Raw genomic sequence first — 14,121 nt, forward strand, 5'->3', positions numbered from 1 at the left:
GTTCCTTTCTTCCTATTTCCAGCTTGAAAATACATTGTCTCATTAAACGGTGAAATCTCGCATATATCTTTTTCAGAATGCAATTCCATCATGTTACAGAACATAAAACATAACAAATCAAAAATATCCAAAATTACAAACCACTGCACCTATGTACAGTACCTGCGAAAGCTCAAATTAATTGATTTTAAAAAGATATGTTCTTATGAATATATTAAAAAAAAAACCTGCATATTAGTAAACACTTTACATAAATACAGTGTAACATGGGCCACTTGATTAAATGTACATTATACTATTTGCAATGCAGCATTGTACCAATAAGACTGATATTAAAATAATCAAGTCTCCTATTTCTTTTTTCCATGTGATCAAGAGCTGAGAATAAACAGCGCAAGATGGTGTTTCTCCCAAGTAATGTAGCAGGCTACCACAATTATACAAAGTATTGCCTGGGACTAGGATTTTGGTGAAATACATTTAAAAAAAAAAAAAAAAAAAAAAATTGCAACACAAGCTTCAGTTGTGCTTCCAACCTACCGTTGCCTACCACTGCTAACACCACTGGTTGGTTGGGTTTATCTTTTGTCTGGTTGAGCGATGTTCTCCTTTTTTTTTTTTGGTTATGTTCCTTATTGGCGGCACTAAAAGCAAACATGTGGGGGGGTTTGCTAATGTAGGGACCTGATTGTGCATCATTTAAAAAAAAAATGTGCAGCTTTACAAAGCCTTTTCGATTTAATACAACTGTTTTTTTTTTTTTGTTTTTTTTTTTTACATTTTCTACCAGCTTGTCTGATACCTATGGAAGAAATTCATCATGGATTTTCTTCTTCGAAGAGGAAACCACAGTAAAGATTCCTAAACTTTTGGAGACCTTGAGGAGGTTTGACAAGGATCAGGTACATTCAATGACTAACATATTTTCTTTCCTGTTTAAAATCCACATTTGATGATTCTCTGCTGTCGTTTCTGCTTTCATTGTTAGCCTTTCAAACTTAACTATTTATGAAAAAAATATTCAGAAGTGAAATGAACTAGTATAGTGCCATTATACTTCCCCGCCTCACTATCGAAAAGTAAGAATCAATTTTTGCTGGAATAGTTAGTAAGCATGGCAAATAATGATCGAAGCAGGAAAAAAGAAGCCTTCTGATCTCAAATTAGGCTATTAACTGATAAAATATTAAACGTGGAGAAGTTCTGCTCATGTAAACTCTTTCAAATGGGAACTTTGCTGTTCTTTTTTTCAATAATCATTTCTTTAAATCAGTAATCATTTCCTGGCAGCTGTTTAAAACCTTTGTCTTTTTTCATTTGAAATGAAATCGGTTTCAGTCGGTTTTTATGCTCACAAGTTCAGTGATTCTGACATGACCTCATCCTGTAGAATCATACTTGCCTGTTCCTTTTGAGGAACTGTCTGCTGTTTTTCAATCTGTTTATAGCCTCTTCAGCATAATACATACAGTGTTATGCACTAAAAAGAGGGTATACAGTCACTATGAAATTGTGAAAAAATGTAAAATTTGGTTTTCTTTAAAAGCAAATGTTGAGCTACTTTGTAATTGCAATATGCCACTCCTGTTTGTGCACTGGTGTCCCAAATTATAAACTGTGCTGGTATTACTAACATCATTTGGCCAAAACTATGTATTTAATTTGTCAGTACAACCAAAACCACATTCAACAAAAATACCACTGGTTTCGGTCACTATAGTATACCATCTTATGTGACTACACATTTAGATGTACACAAAATCTGCAACCGGAAAATGTTGCTGGATAATTAAAAGGTGTTTTTTTTTTTTTTTCAATGTAGGAGTGGTTTCTGGGGAAACCATTGCATGACGAAGAATCAACAATCATTCACCACTACGCCTTTGCTGACAACCCTACTGTTTTTAAGTACCCTGATTTTGCAGCTGGATGGGCCCTGAGCATGCCACTCATAAACAGGTAGGGATACAAATGCCATCAACTGAATAGAAATGAGCTCATTTTAGAACGGATGAAGGTTGTAAAATATCTCAATATCTTTGTTTTGTTTTTTTTATGAGCGACATACCAAGAAGGGTAGGTAAATTCCTGGTTTGTCACTCATAAAAATTAAACTGCTCTGCAGGACCATTATCACCAATGGGAATGGAATGGGAACTATCAATTAGCATCCGGTCATTAGTAACACTTACTTAATATCAGAAACTATTTCCTCAATTTCAAATGTTAGTGTGAATTGAATTTATTACAGCGGTCTAAACATAATGGCTTTGCAGCATGTGCATTAATGTTGTAAAGTTGTTGTTGGTAGCTCCAGGGCAACAGTGGAAAGATTCACTTCAAAGTGAGTAATAAGTTTGCGGACCTTTTCAGTTTTGCCCTTCTGCATTTAGTAAAGATTATTCAGATGTTGCCCATTTTAAAATGTCACTTCATTAAGGCTGAGTTTAGTGAAATGCAGTGCAGTGCCATAATGCAAACTTGCTTAGCAAGAACAGCGTTGCTTTCCAAGTGCGTTGAGTGTATTTGCATTTAGATTACAATGTAGAATGTATTCTTTAATGTTTGTAGGTGTATGCATCCAAGTAAAATATTAACTTATGTCCCATGGGCTTTTCTGGGGCTAACTAAAATATGAAAGCTTAATTGGGTGAGTTTCTTAATCCCTTTGGCTCCAGTCATTGCTGGTACTCATCAGATTTCAGTTCACATTCTGTGCATGGTGCCTTTAAACTGTTATGCGCTTCAGCTTTGGAATTTTCTTCCCACCATAATTAAGGGTAATTAGTGTAACCTTATATTTAAGGTTCAGACAAAGACATGTTTCTTTTATTTGCCTTTGTTTAAATGCTACAGAATATAACAACCTATTTACTGGGGCTGTTTTGTTAAACATGGGAGAGGTGTAACCAAGTTTTTATCGGGTGGAAAGACACTCCCATTGCTAGTACATATACAGTAAACTCGCAACACAATTTTGAGTGCATGCCATTCCTTTACCTTGATTGCACATGTGCTAACCAGGGTATGTACGCCTCTGGTGTCTTCAGATGTGTAATAACAAATGTCAAATTATGCTTTGAAAATAAGACAGTAATTACATAGTGACAGGTCTAATATGAGCTTGTTGTGAAAATGGCACCACTACAACTGCTCAAATCAGAGAAACCGATTAAAAGTTGGTTGGGTTGTCTTTATACTCCAAAACGTTTCTGAAACAATAACACTTTTAATATGAATAATAAAACAGCCATCTGAATCACAGAGCTGAGTTGTTTTATTTCTTGTTTGTTAACTTTGTTGGGTACATTTTTCTTTATGGAATAAAGATCTTTAAGAATCTACAATGTGTGCAATGTATGCTTGAATTACACTCAATGAACATAAAATAAGTAATTACCTTCTGTGTTCTTTTGGGAGAGACAGTTTTTTGGTGGAGTGCTGGGGTGTTTAATTTGTGTTTCTCTGTTAAGATCCAAAATAGTTACGTCACGGTTGTTTTACTAAATAAAGAATCAGATTTGCAACGTTTTTTTTTTATTTTTTTATATAAATTATGAAACATAGATTTCTGTATGCAGTTTATTTGTTTTGTAACATTTTATACTTATCTTTCAGTAGAGCAAAATCCTAAAATCTAAGTAGTATTTCAGGATACACATTAATGAGTAAATATATATCGCTTCAGGCAATTTCCATGTTTTTTTCTGTTTGGTTGTTACTGAAGTGTGGCTTCCTGTCGATATTTTCCGCTTCAGTTTGCAGTTGTTGCATTACATGATTAAAAAAGAGGACGGTTGAGGTTGCTTCCACTTCCATGTAAACACAGCCAGGCAGTAATCAGCAGAAGTGTTTGTGTCTTACTTTTTTTTTTTATTACTCTAGCGGTCAAATTAGGACCCTGGTTTTACCTTACAATCGACAAAGAACAAACTGATATCCACTCTTTATATCCCATAATAATTGTGTGAGGTCACCATGGAGATTAGCTTGAGATTGTTCAGGATCCTTACTAGTTCATTCTCATCTCCAGAATGTGAGGTAGAGAATAACATTGTCTTTATCATGATGCCAGACACAAACTGGAAGGATAAAGAAAATGTCTAATTAGCAAGAACTAATTAGCAAGAAGTCATGCATATATTTTGAGCCTAAAAATATATATTTTTTTGTCTTTTTCTTTAAGCCTTCAATTTAGAGTTCCCAGATATTTCATCCCATATTTCCTTTCAAATTATTTAGAATGTCTAATTCGCTCCTTCACCACAGCAATTTCCCACAACAGCTCAGAACTGAAGGTCAGTGGGTTTTGTCTGATCCCTCGACCAAGCCAACTGCCTATATTCAGAAGCTCGAGAATGGATCTTTTTTTTTTTCAAATACCCCAAATAGCGGCAGTCTTAGACTACCTTACCTAAATTACTATTAGGTGGTCCAAGATTAGTGCTAATCGGGGTCTATGAAACCAGCCCTAACTGAATGAGTTTGGTAGACTCACTCGCTTCTTTTTGACTGTCAACTGAGTCAGTCATATATATGAAAAGTTAAGTGATCTATTTGTTATACAATAGTGTAAGTATAGACACATGCTTTAATGATGTAGATACTATTTAGAAGAAAGTTGATAAACACTCCTACAGTATAACAAAAAAGATAAATCAATAAATAATACAATAGTCTATGGTAGCAGCCACACATATTGATATGCTCATCTCATGAAGGCCCAATCGCCTTTGCATAATGTGCTTTGAATTTCTGTAGGCATTTGTTTTTACTTATCCCACACTGTAATAACATCTTAGATCATTTATGTTATTGAGCACATATTGAACTGTACCTGTATGGAGTTTTTTACATTATTATTTCAAGCGTTGTCTGTAATTTAAGTCTTAATCTTGCAGGCTTGCAAAGAAAGTGAAAGATGAACCACTTAAATCAGATTTTACCATTGACTTGAAACATGAGGTAAGTAAACCAATATTCAGACAATGTGCATCTTTGATTAATTTTGATATGGATTTTAATTTAATATAGTTGTGTTTTAACATCTTCTAATTACCTTTAATTATTATTGATAGTGTTGAATAAGGTAGCAGTGTTAGATTGTATGTTCCTTTAAACTGAAAGCTAATCTACCCTATTTAGCAGTGGTTTGACCTTTCACTTTTGATATGCTGTCTTTCCAGTTGGTACGCTGCTGTTTCCTATGATTTTCTCATTTCATTTCTATGACTGGTGTTGCCCAGTTTCATTGCCACATAGGTTTATCCAGCCAGCAGTTCTTTTAAAACATATCTGTTTTACTTCATGTACAGACTATCCCGTTATATTCCATTCCAGTAACATTATGCCCCCAGGCAGTGCTTTGCTTTTGTTCACAAAAATAATTTCTAGTTAATTACTAATTCAAGTTAGTAATTGTTATATAATATGTGCACAGTAAGTGAATGCAGTAACCATTAATCTTGCGTTTTTCCTTGTAGATCACATTATCTCATAGCTCATCTCTAAAGTCATATACAACAGCACAAATACTTTACACAGCAGCTCTACGGGTAGACTGCAATAATAGGGAAAATGTCAAAATTATACAGTAGATGTATTCAGGACATATAAAAGGTAACTATAGACATGTACTCTGACTCTGTATGGAAGTGCCTATTTAAAGATACTGGGAATTGCATTAGATTACATAAGTATCATATAACACTACATCACTGTTTCCTTGGTTTCTACATTTGATGAAAATAATCTGCCTCTAATCACATACTCAATCAAAATGTTCCTATAAAGAGCCCTTTGCCTAGGCCTGCTTGTCGTTTATTTGGTCATCTTCCCCTGCCTCCACTCCACCTTGTCCAGGGTGCTTCTTGCTGCCCACTGGCCATAGCTGTCATAAATATTACATCACAGTTTAGCCAGCTCACAAGAGGGGGTAACGTCACCCAAAAGCCACTTGCCCTGCTGCTGGCAATAACTGTCATTGTTAGATTCCATTTAATTTCCTAAACTTTTAAACTTCAGGAGTATATAAAGCAGGAATTTTTGAAACCAATCAAAAAAGCTATCATGAGAATCCCACCATTATGGTAGAATGCAGTTACTTTTTTAAAATGCACAGCAACGTTAATGTGGATGAGACTACATGTGTACAGCATTTATGTGTACATGGAAAAGAATAGATGTGGAGAATAAATAATCTTGCATAGTCACATTGTAAATGACTTACAACCAGCATCTCATTTCAGATGCCAACGTCATATTTTCAATGTTATGGAACCTCCTAGGGTAAACTGCTGTCATGTGACTTTTTTGGTTTTCAAACAATAAAAGACCTACCACATTGAGATACAGTACTGACGTCACAGAACTTGAGGGCAATTCCACTCCTTGCCTTTGTTCCAACCCTGTTCTAAATTGTTTAATTGAACCAATTAAACCTCCATCCATACACTGAAGTAGTTAATTATCTTATTTTACCTGTTAAACCTAAAGGGGAGTGGCTCTCCAGGACTGTGATTGGCCACCCCTGTGGTTTGGTAGATCAGGTATAACCATGGTTATAGTATGAGAAAAAGAAATCCCTTTGTCACAGTGGCTTTATTAATTTTACACACCACACACAATGCTATATAAGCATTATTTTTACATAGATTTTGTAACTTCTGAGCAAACCATGGGGAAGAGCCATACCTCTTCAGAAACACACTCAGCTATCGCTGCACTTCATAAGAGAGGTTTTAGCAGTCATTGGATAGCCAACATATGTTTTGCCAGCCAAAGTGCAGTGTCTGGGATCATCCAGAAATATTAAATATAAAGACTGGAAGCTGTAAAACTGTCCCCAGGTCTGGATGCCCACAAGTCAGCACTGTATGCCAGGATCGTTTGAGAGATAGGACGTCCAGTAGTGTCGACTTACTGCGACGTCTGTGCGCACCGTGAGATAGTGTCCCTTGGAGAATGGTCTGATGTAAGGGAGTCCTGCTAAGAAGCTACTTTTGTCGTACATACAGTGACAGGACCAAAGGTGACTGGGCCAAAGTACTTTTCTCTGAGTCCCCCTTCAGCTGTTTTGGAAACCCAGGTGGATTAAGGGTCCGAAGGCGCAAAGGAGAAAGATACAAGCCAGTGTACCATCCTAATGACGAAGCATCTGGAAGCTGCCCATATCTTGGGATGCTTTTCTGGCAAAGGCACAGGATTCCTGCACATTCTACCCAAGGGGACATCTATGAACAAGAACCTGAAAACAATTCAAGAGCACCGCCTCAGTACGGCTTAAAACCATTTTTCATTTCTACTTACAAGGTGACGGAGCCCCTTGCCATCAAGCCAAACAAGTAAAGAAATGGTTAGAAGACAACAGTACCACGCCACTTCAGTTCTGATGGATCTCAATCCTATTGGGTTCTGACAGGACAGGAAATCAGGAAAAGTTAATCATGCAACCGAAATGAACTGGAATCAAGTGTAAAGGCTGCATGGAGGAATCTAAAGGATAACTGGACCCTTCAGTACCTCACTGAGTCCATGCCTGAGAGGATTACATAAGTCTTAAAACACAACGGAGTGCACTGCAAATATTAAGTACTATTAATCCGTTAGACTTTTGCGATGTAATTTTGTAGTTTCTTTGGTTTTATGATGTTAAGTTAAAGATCTAAATTATGTGCATATCATTTTTTTTTCTTCAAATTATGTATCCAAAAATTCTTGGGGGATGCATTTGTATTGAGCATATGATTTCAGTCAGTTGTAACTTTTGTTTTTTTGTCTGCAGTTAACTCTAATTATTCATTGTATTACCAGTAATAATAGAAAATAAAAATATCCAAATTAGGTTAGATATTACACTCCTAAAATCAGGGGAAATTACTTTGTAAATGAGCAGAAGTGTCAAGTGGATTGTGTTTAAAAAGTAGGACAAAAATTCATGCTAATATTAACTTGAATTTTCCCTTGGTGTTTTGGTCACATTTCTAATTAGACGGAACCTATTAGAATGCTTGAGGTAATTAAACTGAGTTCAGAATCTTGCTACCTAGAAAATTGCATTGCCACTTTACAGCCAAGCTATAGATAGTTTTAATTAAAAGCTTCATATAGACAGGTTCTGCAGAAATCTGACCTGGTAGATATTAAACTGAGATTTTCATAATTTTAATATGAGCATATATTACAGGGAGTTAAAAGGTTAGTTAAAACTGTAGTGCAGTAGAACCTCAGAGTACGAACCCCTTGGGAATGTATGTTGTTCTTAACTCTGAAAATTAGTTTTCAGTGGTTTTAATAAATGTGTACACCTGCTATCTACACCCTCAATCTGGAAAATAATACAAGTATAAAGCGCAGTAATGCAATACTCATATTGTATGGTTCTAAAGTCTTTCGAACAGTACTAAAATGGAAAAGGTTACATTGAAGTTACCACTGAAATTGTATCTGTAGCAAAAACACAGATTTAAATGTCCAGGAAAATCCAGGTTAACGTTGTGCTTGTTCTAAACAAAATGCATTTGTGCAGCTTGCTCGTTCATTCAGCTTCCTTTTGGCTAGAAAAAGTAAAATTGCACTTTTACATTTTTTTTATTTTTTATTTAGTGGTCGGCAATTATTTTTATTGTTTTCTCCCCAATTTAGTAATGTCCAATTATTTTTAAGCTCAGCCCACCGCTACTACCGCTGCGCTGACTCAGGAGGGGTGTGCCGTCAGCTGCCTGCTTCTTTACACACTGCAGACTCACAATGCAGCCACCCATAGCTACAGTGTCGGAGGACAACGCAGCCCTGGGCAGCTTACAGGCAAGCCCGCGGGCGCCCGGCCAGACCACAGGGGTCGCTGGTGCATGGTGAGCCCAGGACACCTTGGCCAACCTAGCCCTCCTCGAGCGCCACCCCCTGGGAGCTCCCGTCCTCGGTTGGCAAAGCCTGGACTCTAACTGGCAACGTCCAGAGTATAGGATGCATCCTGCACTCCACGCAGAGCGCCTTTAGTGGTTGCACCACTCGGGAGCCCCCCCAAATTGCACATACTTGCTTTGAAATCTGCCTCACCTTTCTGAATGCATTTGTTGGCACAGTAAATTTGCCTTCTCCAGGACCAGCCCGTCGCTTATGTAGGAACACCTATCTGGTTTCATTGAACGCATTATTGAATGATTGAAAGTGTGTGTTTGGTAGAACGTCAGTTTGGTGTTCGGAACTCTGGGCTTCTTTTGTACCTTATAAGTAGACTGTAAATGTGTCCTGTTACTTAGTTGTCTGATTTCCCAAGCCTGTCACATGCCAGGATTAGGGACTAGACTAGGCAAACCAAGCTGGTTTGGCATACAAAGAGATGGACATATGCATCCATATACCCCCAGGTTTGGCTACACATAATAACTTGTGCTAAATTATGTCCTAACCAAGTTTAATCACAATTGAATATGATAAGATCTTATATCGATATATGTAAAAATGTGTGTGGCATAAAACGAATCCAGCACTCAAATATACCATTAATTGATAATACTTTTAAATGTAGCCCCAAATAGTTTGTAACTGAATGTTTTACATTTTATTAGGCATAACTGCTGCAACACTCTTTGGAAAGGATTACTTGTAGAATACATTGTAGTGTTAAAAAACATTCAGGTCTGTATAGGTCCACTGCTTGAAGCCACCAGACAGTATTTTGAAAGCTGCTGATTGGTCTTGTTAATGTAATCGCACACAAATGGGTATTTGAACAATAACTATAAAATCTGACTTTTCAACCGCAAATTTTGGTACCAAGTCCTGTAGAATATTAGAGGCAAGGCTTGTTCGGTGAAGTTTCTTCTTTATGACAATATCAGAGATTACTGAAGCTGCAGTAAATATGGTAAAGAAATAGAAGGATGCAGTCACAGAATGCCCACCTTTGACTCTAGAGTAGGTAGTGGACTGAAATGTTGTGATGATTTGACATTCATTTATGTAAGTGTTTCAAGGAAAGCTGCAAGCTTATTCCTTTCCCTTCCTCTGAAGAGTAACACATTACTAGAATGATTAAGAGTATGTCGGGGATTCCTTAATCACAAATTGGAAATGCACCCATGATCTTTAGGACGCTTACAGGAAACTAACGGATGTTGCAAAATAAAATGATATTTATATTTTTATTTTGACAAGTTTAGATATATTTTTTGAAAACTTCCTCTTCTGTATGTCTGTTTTTAGGAAGTATATGAATATTATTTTACAATGAGAGAGTCCTTATAAAAGTTCAGGACTGATGGGGGATATTCAAGACTTAATCTTGTCATGACTAGGCTGCCAAACATTTTCATGGTACAAAGATTGTTCACAAATTACAGTATTTGTTTGTTCAGTTTATAAGGTGGTGTTACAATACAGCCTGCCAGTCTGCCTGGCTTGTTTCATTTTAATGCCCCGTTCATTTTTCAAAAGCATCTTGCTTTTTTCTTTCTCAATTATAATTTGCAGATGCTAACTTTATCCCCTAGCACTGGTAACTCAGCTCGGTCTCTAAGAAGTGAACAATTCAGCACATCAAAAGTAAACATTGCCACTGAATATGATAAAAGCTAGCAGCAGTTAAAATAAATCCTTTGTTTTTTTTTTGCTTAATAAATGATTGAATACACATAAGAGAAATGTTTAAATTTGAATACCGATAGAAATATATTTTTTTCAGGCAGATGGGTAGAAACATACAGTATGAAAGATGCAAGCACAATTAATTGGGCTAAGGTTCTAAAAGAGAATGATGAGGAATAAAGAATTAAGCCTATCAGTGAAAACTGATCAAGAAACATGCCCCATTGTATTTTTTGAAAAATTGCTTTTTGATCAGCAGTACAAATTTCTATTTAAAGGAAACTAAAAACTTTTTGCACATCTCTAATTTGTACCTTTTGTACCTCAGAATAAATGTTTGCATAGTCATTCACATAAATGCATTTTAATTAAATTGTGTGCGTAATTGCAAGGAATATATTTAGATGTATTCTTTTATTAGTTGGAGCACTGTTTTTCTTCAGCCCTTTGAATCCTTTGTCGATTTTTTTCACAAATGAATTCCCTTGGCCATATAGAGAAAAGGACGGTAAACTTCAAATCACAGACGTGTTTTTATCAAATTCACGGCTGACTTCCCTTAACATAAAAAAAAAAAGATACCAGAAGTGTACTTCAATTACACTACAACTACTATATGTATATTAAGAATTACTAACTACAGCGATTACATAAAGCGTTAGTTCCCTTTCAAGAATTACTAAATGTAACCGTTACCACATGGCTATTTACCTCCCAAAGACCCGAAACCTGAACAAGATATACGAAAGCTGCTCACCGAGCCTGTGGCACAGTGCAAATGGGGGATGGCACCAAAGGCATGGCAATTTCGTGGGCTTTGTTCCAGGGTGCATCTGTCAAGCACATATGCAATACAGAGGTGTGGGCTACCCCCCATACCGTCACTAGATTCTACAGGCTGAATATCATGGATCTTCAAGACCCTGGCTTTGGAACTAGTGTTAAGGATGGCTTTCCAGTCGACCCTTACAACACAGGCAGAGAGGTGAGTTTCTCCCTCAATTTTTCACCCTGGCTACCTGTTACTTGGGTTCCGTGTGGTAAAGCACAGGGCAGCCTCTCGGCTTAGCCTTGTAGCATTCTTGTCATTCTGCAGTCTTGCGATGGCTTTGGTACACTCACCCATATGCTAATAGTTGCATTTTGTACTTGAAAGGGAACATTATGTTATCATAACCCTGGTTCCCTGAAATACAAATGTCCTCTTGTACCCTTGGGGGTGGGGGCATGACTGCGCCACAGGCTCACTGAGCAGCTTTGGTATATCTTATTCAGGTTTGGGGTCTCAGGGAGGTAAATACCCATGCGGTAATGGTTACATTTCTATTTCAGGGAACCAGGGTTATGATAATAACCTAACATGCTATACAATGTTGTGCTTTAGCCTCCCTCATCAAGCACTGTCATCCATTTGTTCACAACAAGTCTGTTAGATACAGTTCAGATCATGCCCTTGGGCACAAGCAGTACCTGTACATTTTTTTTTTTTTGGGGGGGGGGGGGGGGGTTGTATTGTGTTCTGTTTCTTCACCCATCCCCACAGTGTCTTGCATGTATTCACACCTGCTGCTCCTGTGCTCTTTTCTCTAAGTCATCTTTCATTAGCTTTAACTGTCTCTTTTTCTTTGGCTCATTGTGGGAGGCTGTGTGGGTGGTTCACTGACAACACGGGAGCCAGCAAGAGTGTTTGAGACGCCGCACAGGTGCATTGGATTTATTCTACACACACGCGTTGTTAACAGGATACCAGCAATGGTAATTGTGGATACCCTTAGGGTTGCTACCAGCAACGGTAACCCCCTGAGGTACTGCATGTGCCGAAATAGTAATCCATAATCAAAAGAATAAATCAAAACAGAAACCCCTCACTGTAAATAAAACTACAAAGGACAGTGTTACTATATGCAGGGTCTTGCCAACTCCGCTAACCTGCAAGGCATGAGATCTAAGGACGTTCTCCTGTTCCCTCAATACTTTATTAAGGTGCCCGGATTCCCTCTGAGCTGAACTAAATACAGTGGCTCTCAAAAGTATTCACCCCCCTTGGATTTTTCCACATTTTATTGTGTTATAACATGGAATCAAAATGGATTTAATTAGGAGTTTTTGCCACTGATCAACACAAAAAAAGTCCATAATGTCAAAGTGAAAGATAAATTCTACAAATTGTTTTAAATTAATTACAAAGACAAAACAGAAAATAACTGATTGCATAAGTATTCACCCTCTTGCCCTCTTGAGTCAATATTTGGTAGAGGCACCTTTGGCAGCAATTACAGCCATGAGTCTATTTGGATAAGTCTTTACCAGCTTTGCACATCTGGACACTGCAATTTTTGCCCATTCTTCTTTGCAAAATTGCTCAAGCTCCGTCAAGTTGGATGGGGACCTTTGGTGAACAGCAATTTTCAACTCTTTCCACATATTCTCAATTGGATTGAGGTCCGGGCTTTGACTGGGCCACTCCAGGACATTGACCTTTTTATTTTTAAGCCACTCCAGTGTGGCTTTGGCTGTATGTTTGTGGTCATTGTCCTTCTGGAAGATGAATCTTCTCCCAAGTCCCAGGTCTCTTGCAGACTTCAGCAGGTTTTCCTCCAGGATTTCTCTGTACTTTGCTGTATCCATTTTGCGCTCTATCTTCGCAAGCTTTCCAGGCCCTGATGCAGAGAAGCATCCCTATAGCATGTTTCTGCCACCACCATGCTTCACGGTAGGGATGGTGTTCTCAAAGGATGATGTGCGGTGTTAGGCTTGCGCCAAACATAGCGCTTAGTGTTGAGGCCAAAAAGCTCTACTTTGGTCTCATCAGACCATAGAATCTTCTTCCAGTTGGTCTCGGAGTCTCCCACATGCCTTCTGGCAAACTCTAGCCGAGATTTGATGTGAGTTTTTTTTAACAATGGCTTTCTTTTTGCCACTCTTCCATAAAGGCCAGTTTTGTGAAGCATTAGGGCTACTGTTGCCATATGCACAGTGTCAGACGTGGAAGACTGTAACTCCTTTAGAGTTGCTGTAGGTCTCTTGGTGGCCTCCCTGACTAGTGCCCTTCTCACCAGGATACTCAGTTTTTGAGGGTGCCCTGTTCTAGACAGATTTACAGTTGTTCCATATTCTCTCCATTTCTTAATAATGGACTTTACTGTGCTCTGGGGGATATTCAGTGCCTTGGAAATGTTCTTATATCCTACCCCTGATTGGTGCTTTTGATGTAGTTTTTGTTAAGAATTGTACTAACCAACTGTGGGACCTCCCAGAGACAGGTGTATTTAACCTGAAATCATGTGAAACACCTTAATTGCACACAGGTGGACTCCGTTCAACTAATTATGTGACTTCTAAAGACAGAGCTTATTTAGGTGTGTCATAGTAAAGGGGGTGAATACTTATTCAATCAATTATTTTGTGTTTTATATTTGTAATTAATTTATCTTATTTTTCACTTTGACATTATGGACTTTTTTGTGTTGATAGTGGCAAAAACTCCTAATTAAATCCATTTTGATTCCATGTTATAACACAATAAAATGTGGA

At 37.6% G+C, this 14,121-nt stretch overlaps 1 protein-coding gene across 2 annotated transcripts in view; it reads left to right on the forward strand.

The window, feature by feature from the left end:
* LOC121320339 (beta-1,3-glucosyltransferase-like) overlaps nt 1-14,121 on the forward strand; it is a 41,958-nt gene that overhangs the window by 13,120 nt on the left and 14,717 nt on the right. For both annotated transcript variants that reach the window (XM_041258561.1, XM_041258562.1), the window contains exons 3-5: nt 791-902; nt 1,823-1,959; nt 4,902-4,965. In XM_041258561.1, coding sequence (XP_041114495.1) covers nt 791-902; nt 1,823-1,959; nt 4,902-4,965 — 313 coding nt within the window. The remainder of the gene's footprint in view (nt 1-790; nt 903-1,822; nt 1,960-4,901; nt 4,966-14,121) is intronic.

The sequence above is a fragment of the Polyodon spathula genome, chromosome 9 (assembly GCF_017654505.1).
Source record: "Polyodon spathula isolate WHYD16114869_AA chromosome 9, ASM1765450v1, whole genome shotgun sequence".
NCBI classification, from domain to species: Eukaryota; Metazoa; Chordata; class Actinopteri; order Acipenseriformes; family Polyodontidae; genus Polyodon; species Polyodon spathula.